At 30.1% G+C, this 8,282-nt stretch overlaps 1 protein-coding gene across 11 annotated transcripts; it reads right to left on the reverse strand.

Moving 5' to 3' along the window:
- Positions 1-2,438: 2,438 nt before the first annotated feature.
- Positions 2,439-5,729, reverse strand: LOC114297772 (F-box protein FBW2). Of its 11 annotated transcripts, none has more exons than XM_028242244.2 (3): positions 5,178-5,729; positions 3,852-4,159; positions 2,439-3,218 (listed from the first exon to the last, which is right to left on the reverse strand). In XM_028242244.2, the coding sequence occupies exons 2-3, from the start codon at positions 4,157-4,159 to the stop codon at positions 2,618-2,620; spliced, it is 909 nt and encodes a 302-aa protein (XP_028098045.2). In that variant the 5' UTR covers positions 5,178-5,729; the 3' UTR covers positions 2,439-2,617. The 11 variants fall into 11 exon arrangements, with proteins under 11 accessions (XP_028098045.2, XP_028098049.2, XP_028098047.2 ...); XM_028242248.2 differs by having other exon boundaries at positions 3,852-4,075; positions 5,178-5,666; XM_028242246.2 differs by having other exon boundaries at positions 5,316-5,591.
- Between the last annotated feature and the right edge of the window lie 2,553 nt (positions 5,730-8,282).

Below are 8,282 nucleotides of genomic sequence, written 5' to 3' on the forward strand. Positions count from 1 at the left end.
TGCATGTGTAATTTTAAAAAATATAATAATATAAGAATAATGATAAAAAAAAAAATATACATATATAGTATGTATTACTCAAGTGATAATGGTTTATTATGCCGAAGCCTTGAACTTAATTGTAAGTCTCATCTTCTTCTTTTTCACATAAACATCAATTACAAGAATATTTTAGAAAAATTAAAAATATGAGGCACAAATGTATCAATACCACCAACAAACTTTACTTTATATATTAAAATAGATATATTCTTTTAAAAGAGTCCTTTATATTGAGAGATTTAATGATAAAAAAATAAGAAGAAAGAGAATTTCCATCACTAATATGAATGATTGATGAGCTTAGAAATAATAATATTAGCAACATTAATTAATTTGTGTATAAACTAGTACACTAACTAGATATAATATTAAGTAGAACCATATTAAGTAGTGGAACTCACATATATATCTTGTGTCTTAGTTAATATGATAGTTAGTACACTAATTAGTATTTTCTAGTGTTACTGAGTAAGTAATAGCAAGGAAGAATAAAAAATCGTAAAAAGAAAAAAAAAAATTCTTTAAAAAATTTACTAAAATCGGTGAGATTATAAATTATTATATATATAATTTTCATAATACTTAAATTGTCTCTAAAGACAAGCCAAATTTCCATCATCCAAACAAAATGACAAATCTTATAAGAAATCATTAATCTTTTTCAAATTTTCTTCTCATTCTAGCTTCTTGGATTAGTATTTGTATCTTTTTATTCTATTCCTACCAAATCAAGCTTTAAATCCTAAATATAGATATATCTATATGAAAAATGATTTGTAAACAAAAAACTTATATAGAAACTAGATCCACAATAATCTATCAATGACATTTATAAAATTATGAAAATAAGTATGGATATTTTGATTGAAAATAAAATGATTATAAGAAGTTACATCATTATGAATATATATTTTTTATTTTATAAAAACATTGTTTATATATCATTATTCTAAAAAGTATATAAACTAGAAGTTCAAAACACACATGATGCACATGTAGAAATGGAGATACTTGTAACTATCATCTAACAAAAAAGAAAATTGAAAAAAAAAATTAATTTAAAAATTAAAAACTTAATTACATAGGAGATTATTTTAACATGAAAAAAATGCGTGACATGAACATTCACCAAATAACTTGTATGTTTTACATAATAGAATAGACATACTATTATAAAAGCAGAGAGATGGGGTCACATGTTGCACATTTTATGTTTTTTGAATCATTTTTAGTGCACTAATAATACCATGTTAGAAAATATATACAAAATTCTATTAAGAAATTCAAACATATTGTCCAAATTTATTCTACAAATGAATCTTACAAAAGTCTCCGTTTGGAAAGCAAGATTTGTGCTAAAATAGTCATATAAGACAAAATAGATTATTTTAGCCAAATAAGACAAAACATCATATCTAATCCATAATCATTACATTTTTTCTCTCACAAAAAAAGTCAAAAAAGCCAAAAGCCCTTCCCAAATCAGACTTTTTAATCCCAGACTAAAATAGTCAAAAAAATCAAAAAGCCAACCCACTTCCCAAACGGAGGCTCAATTAATCTCCACCACCCATTACAATTCAGAACAATAATCTGAACACTTAAATCTGGATTTGGAGACAAACTGCTTTTAGTGGCCATTCTTCCCTTGGTGTGGGCTATATACCAAGTAAAGAGAGGCAGCATCTATGCCTTTTAACATAAAACCTAAAATGCTCTCTGGCTCCTTTTCTCTGGAAGCTTGTAAACTGTAACATTTTATCCCTTTCAGACAAGCCAAATCTACACAACTTTAATCTCAACCATCAAGATTTTTCTTCAAAGAAACAATAATGCACTAATGTCAAGTGCATTTGAGGTGTATCTTGCAAAAAGAAGGCTTGAACCCTTGATACATTTAGATAGAAACATCAACAATGGCCACTGTCATTCTCTTCTCATTATAATAAAATGGATTTATTTATTATTGCATAGCTCATGTTATCAATTTAGATTGCCACAAGAACATTACAAAAAGAGAAAAAAACAACAAATTTCACCAATCTCAGAAACACTTTTTTCTAACTTTTAAAACTCTTTCTCACATATTTTCAAAACATTTTCACTTTGATTTTGATATTAAACAATATCTCAAGTACTAGAGTTTACTTTTTCACTCTAATTTTGACATTAAACAATACCACAGGAACACTCTATAACATTTACCTCACATTAATTACCATTGTTCTTATATATGATCTATTCCAAATTTTCCGCTTTTTTTTTTTTTTTTTGGTATTTGTTACTTCGATCATTCATCAAAATAGGAAACAAACAGACTATCTTTCTGTGCTTCGCCTAAAAGCTCAATTTCTACATGTTCTTGCTTAGTAGAACAAAGAAAAGAAAATCAAGACTTGTCTCCAACAAGAACTGATAATTACTCTTCACATTGGAACATAGAAAACCACACAGGTTGATTCCATTGAAACATATACATCCATAAAGCACATAAAACTAAGTTCCAAAGTACAAACAACAAGAAACAGAAAAAAAAGGAAACACAATTTCACAGGGGGGATGAGAAAGAAAGACTTCAAGGAGATAGAGGCCATCCATAACCAGAGTCCTCTTCCAATCCCTCATAGAACCTCAGCTCCAGACTCTCCTCATCATCCCACATTCCATCGAAACTGTCAGTATCGTAAAACGAGTCCGAGTAATCTGAGCAACCTTCCCAGTTGTTCCTCTCATAATGGTCAACGACATGGGGTCCCAAAATCCTCAATTTCGGAGACTTGTCGTTAACATATTTGTTGTCAAGCTTGACATTCCAACACCCTCTCAAATCCAAGAACTCAAGCTCTGGACAGCTACAGATGATCTCGAGAACGCTTTCAGTGTCGATGAGAAGGTAAGCTATCTCAAGCTGCTTGATCTTGGGCATTGCAGCGGCAATGGCATGAGCCTCATCCTCCTGTGAAACCTTGCCTTCTATGTTTATGGGATGCATGTTCCGGCGAAGCCCCGTGAGCAATTTGCAGTGCTTTCCAACAGCTTCCAAAGAACGAGCTCCAACTTTACCACAATAGCTCAAATCTAAGAAGGTGATGGTGGAAAGCCTCGCAGCACATTGTTCCACAATTGCATCGCTCATATTGCTTCTTGGCAGTCGCAATGTTTTAAGAGAACCGGCACTAGCAAAACCAAAAGGCTTCATTCAATGTCAATGCCATTCAATTAACCATACTACATCACTGTGGACTAAACAACGACATAACTAAATCAAGAAGAGTACTAGGTCTTTTCAATTTTGTGTTAAATATTGATTTGCTGGTGGATAAGAACAACTTCACAATTGGACTAATAGCTCACACTAACCAAAAAAATTAGCATCTTGCATAAGTTGGAAAATTGGACTAATGGTTTGTTCGGATTCTTGCGTGAACCAGCTGACCATGGAAGTGTGCATTAGTGGCAAAATTACTAACCAAATTGCCTAAGCACACCACAAATTGGACTATGTTGGATTTGCAGAGCTTGATTAGTATTGTACAATTAACAATGTGGTCACGGATCCAACTCTAGCATATGTATTGTTGTCTACAAAAGCAGACACATTGTACTCTTTTCTTGTTTGTGAAAAACTCTTCTTGTTTGTGTGTATGGTTTATCGATATACTTGCATAATTGTCAAATTAGTCAAGTGCACAAGCATACCAAAAGAGCTCAACTAATGGCTATACATGAATCTAAAATGAGCTACTTTTATATGACAATAAAGCCAAGAAAATTAAGGGGATATCACGAGAAACTGCAATTCTACTTACTGCTCTGCAACGAAGGAGAAAATGAGGTCAGTCTGCAGCTCAGAAACACACAGCTTTCGCAGCGAACCGGAGCTTCGCACGAGAAGCATCTGAAGCATCCGATCAATGTTGTCAGGATCGGACCGGTTGCTCCATTCCTCAATGTCTATCTCTTGCCAGCAATAAGGTCCTATTACCACATTGCCCCATGATTTGCATACTCTGGGCACCACTGTTAGCATCTCCTGGAGTGATAGATTGCGAAAAATTAGGCCCAGTGCGTCGGGGATTAGTTCGTCCCAACACCGAAAATCAGACCCTTCTTCCATCTAAAATTTTCACAAGAAAAAATCAGAGAAAAAAGGAAAAGGGTTTCACAGTTAGCCCATTTTTCATTATTTTAAAGAGCAAAAAGAAAACAAAATTAAAACAAACACCGAAAAATTGGACATTTCTTGTAATAACAAAATCACGAGAAAATTTCAGGAAAAGGTAAAGGGTTTCAGTCAGACGCTTTTCATCATTTTGAATAACATTTATCAAGAGAAACCTTATCTATGAAATTAATGAAAATCCAATTGAAACACACACAAACACACTTGTAAGTGGGTATGAGTAAAGATCTACACCTTTTTTCTTTTTCTTTTTTTATTTTGTTGGTGAATAAGTGATTAACAAGACCAGTGAGCTTAAAAGAGATGGCGAACCAGATCCATGGAAATAGGGAAAACCCAACTACCAGGGGAGAAATAGGGGCCCAAATGCTTTATTTGGTCGAGTCTTCAGAATTTTTTTTTTTTTTTTTTAAAAAAAAAATTACACATGTTTTTTTATTTTGCATTTTCTTCACCAATCTAATTTTTAATTTTTTTTTTTTTCAAAAAACACGTTCTGAAAATTCAACAAAACACCTAATCAATTTCTAAGTGGTCCACAGAAAAAACGGTGTCATGAATTAAACAGAGAGAAATGCAAACATCAACTTCAGTATTTTAAGGAACCCAAAAAAGAAATCTTTTTTTCCCACAAAAAAACCAGTGGAAAACTAAAAATTGGTCAAAAATTAAATCAAGTAAATGAAAAACAAAGGAAACAGAAATTGGAGAGCAGAACAAGGTAAGGAATCAAAGTTTCAGACATAAGACAAAGAAATGAGCCATCTTTACGGATTCAAACATACACTTTAGAAATTAGCAGTGGAAATGAGAAACAGAGCAAGTAGGAAGAAGAAAGATCAACAAAAGCCCAGATGCATGGCACAATAATCAAATTAAAATGTAAAACCCATGTCCAATATGAACAAGAACATAGTCGAATATATGGAAATGAATCAGCAAAATGAATTACCAAAACCCAACAGATGCTCAAAGACTCTGGCTTTTATCCTTCGGATGAGCAAAAGACTCACCGACTCATTCGCCAGAAACTGTAGGGATGAAGAAAGAGAGAGAGACAGAGAGAGAGAGAGGAAATTACTAAGCGTACCTACCAGCAAACAGAGGGAGTGCCACAACCAACAATAATAAGAGCTCGTTTGGCCTTATGAGTTTTTTTTGAATTTTTTTCGTTAAAACAGTTATAAAAAAAATTTAAAATTAACAAAATAGAGTGTTATATTTAAATTATAATTATTTTTTTTTTCATAATAATTCAAAATATTAAAAAAATTATCTCAAATAAATTATTTTAATTCAAATTAAAATAATTAAAAAATTAAAAAGCCAACCGATATTTTAAACGGAAAAAAAAAAAAAAAAAAAGTCAAGAGTAAAAAGCAGAATAAAAGCAACAAGCCTACAACAAGCTTATATGAAACATGAAGGTAAAGTTGTATTTTGGGAAATGAAATTATATATATATATATATATATGAGAGAGAGAGAGAGAGAGAGAGAGAGAGAGAGAGGAATGGGAAGTGCGTGACCAAGTTGGGGTTAGTTTTATTGCTGATAAAGGCCCTGTTTGGAAAGCCAAGGTTTGGCTTTTTTTAGGTTAAAATCTATAAAATAAAATAAAATAAAATAAAATAAAATAATATAATAAATAAGATAAAATATTATATCAAATTTATAATTATTTCACTTTTTTCTCATAAACATCACATCTAACTATAAAAAAAATTCAACTCTCTTCCCAAACACAAATATTTTAACCTACTAAAATAGTCAAAAACTAAAATAGTTTATTAAAATAGCCAACTTTCCAAACAAGGCCAAAGTAATAAAAGTGAGTGTTTGAAAAGTTAACTATTTTGATAAGTTATTTTAATTTTTAATTATTTTTTATAGGTTAAAATATTTACATTTAAAAAGATGTTGGATTGTTTTGTAATTAGATATAGGGCTTGTTTGATTTGTTTTTGGGAGAGTTGTTTTAGAAAAAAAATTTAGGAGAGAGTTTAGAAATTTTTTTAGTTTGTTTAGCTGTATATTTTGAAAGTAGTTTTAGAGTTTGAGAGTTTGAGATGATTTAATATTTTATTGTAATTGAGTAGATGTGTGTGAGAGAAAAAGTGATTGAGAATGAGAGATAATAGAGAAAAAATAATTGATTGATGTGTAAGAGAGAGAAAGTGATTTTGAAAGTTTTTGAGAAAAACCACAAACCAAACAAAATTTTGAAAAAAAATTTCAAAAACAACTCTCCCAAAAATAAACCAAACAAGCCTATAATATTTGTGGGAGAAAAAGTAAAATGATTATAAATTTGATGTGATATTATATTTTATTAATTATTTTAATCTATTTTATTTTATTTTTTAAATTTTAACGTAAAAAAGAATAATAAAAAAAACCTTTGCCAAGCAAGGTTAAGCTGTTTATGAGAGTTTTAAGTAAACTTCTTTAAATAGCATTAACAATGTTTGTTTCCAGCTTTTTAAAAATACTTTTTTAAAAAATCTATTTTCTTGTTTTCAGTATTTTTTTTTGTTTTTACTGAATTTTTTTAATATTTTAAGTAATTTTTTTTAATTTTTAGACACACTTCACATAAATACACTTAAAAAATATAATTTTTGTTAAAAAATCTTTAAAAAATTCACTAAATACCAAAAATATTTTAAAAAAAAGTATATTTTTCATATTTTTGTGTATTTATTAATTTTTTAAAATATTTTTTTACAAATATTTTATTTTTTAAATACATTTAAATAAAGTGTATCTAAAAAAATTAAAAAATACTTAAAACTTTAAAAATATTCATTAAAAATAAAAAAATATGGAAGACAAAAAAAATCATATTTTTAAAAAATTAAAACCAAATACACTTATTGAAATTATGCTATGAAAGATAGGTTTTGGAAGAGGGAGAGGGAATACTTAAATTTAAAATTTTGGAGAGTCCAATTTTTATGAATATGGGCTCTCTTTTTATGAATATGAGTTAGGGGTGGACGCGGGTCGGTTGCGGCCATAGAACCTCCAATCCGTCATCCGTCCGCCAGATTGGCGGATTGAAGAAAATCAATCCGCATCTGTTTGCCAATCTGGTAGATGTGGATTGAGCGGATTGGCGGTTTGACGGATGGATGCGAATCGGTTTGGCGGTTTAAAATTTTATAAATTTTCAACATAATTTAATTTGTGCACTTCCTCAAAAAAAAAAAGAGAAAGTATTACAGTTAATGACTTAAAAAAATATTACAATCACTGCATGTCTCATCTAAAGTAAGAAAGTTTGAAACTTTAGAATATCACAATCACTGCATGCCTCATCCACATACTACAATCACAGCATGTCTCATTCACATAAAGTATTACAATCTGTGGTTCTTAAAATATAAAAACAATTCAAACCACCAAAACCATGAACAGAGCAGTAATAGAGATTGTATGTCTCTGTGTTGTTACATCTATATCTGTTATTTAAAACAAAAACTAACCGGCATATATCATATTTTCTATTTATTATTTTTAGAGATAGATTTAAAAACCAAAAAATATAGATAAATAATACATTTATTTTTTTCAATTCAAAATAGATATTCAAGTTGAAAACTTTTTTCAACAAAATATTTAAGTTTTTTTTTTAATTGAAAACACAAACAGAATATTTAAACAAACTGAAAACACAAAGTCTTATAAATTACTAGGGGTGTTCGCGGTTTGGCGGTTCGGTTGCGGCCAAAGGAATTTCAAATCCGCCATCTGTCCGCTAGATTGACGGATTGGAGAAACTCAATCCGCAACCGTTGGCTCGTCATCACGCATTCGTCCAAAATGCGACGGATCGGATCGGTTCGATTAGTTTTGACGGATCAGTATATCCGCTGCTCACCCCTAATATGAGCTCTCTTCGGTTTGTTATGCTGATATGAATTGTTCAATTAGAAGGACACATATTTGTGTAAAAAATTAAGTTAGGAGTTATTTGGAATGATTTGAAATAATTATATTTTTTAATTTTTTATGAAAAAGATATATAATGTGATAAAGTGGTGATGGGATCTAAA

The sequence above is a fragment of the Camellia sinensis genome, chromosome 6 (genome assembly GCF_055761805.1).
Source record: "Camellia sinensis isolate YWXY chromosome 6, ASM5576180v1, whole genome shotgun sequence".
Lineage (NCBI taxonomy): Eukaryota > Viridiplantae > Streptophyta > Magnoliopsida > Ericales > Theaceae > Camellia > Camellia sinensis.

Bases quoted from the DNA above. Each gene is read 5' to 3' on its own strand.
- LOC114297772 (XM_082874275.1), bottom strand. From the start codon at position 4,366: ATGTTATTCAAAATGATGAAAAGC. The intron at 4,160-4,342 runs GTCTGACTGAAA...TGAAAATTTTAG, and splicing joins TATTCAAAATGATGAAAAGC to ATGGAAGAAGGGTCTGATTT. The intron at 3,219-3,851 runs GTAAGTAGAATT...TGGTTTTGCTAG, and splicing joins TTCTCCTTCGTTGCAGAGCA to TGCCGGTTCTCTTAAAACAT.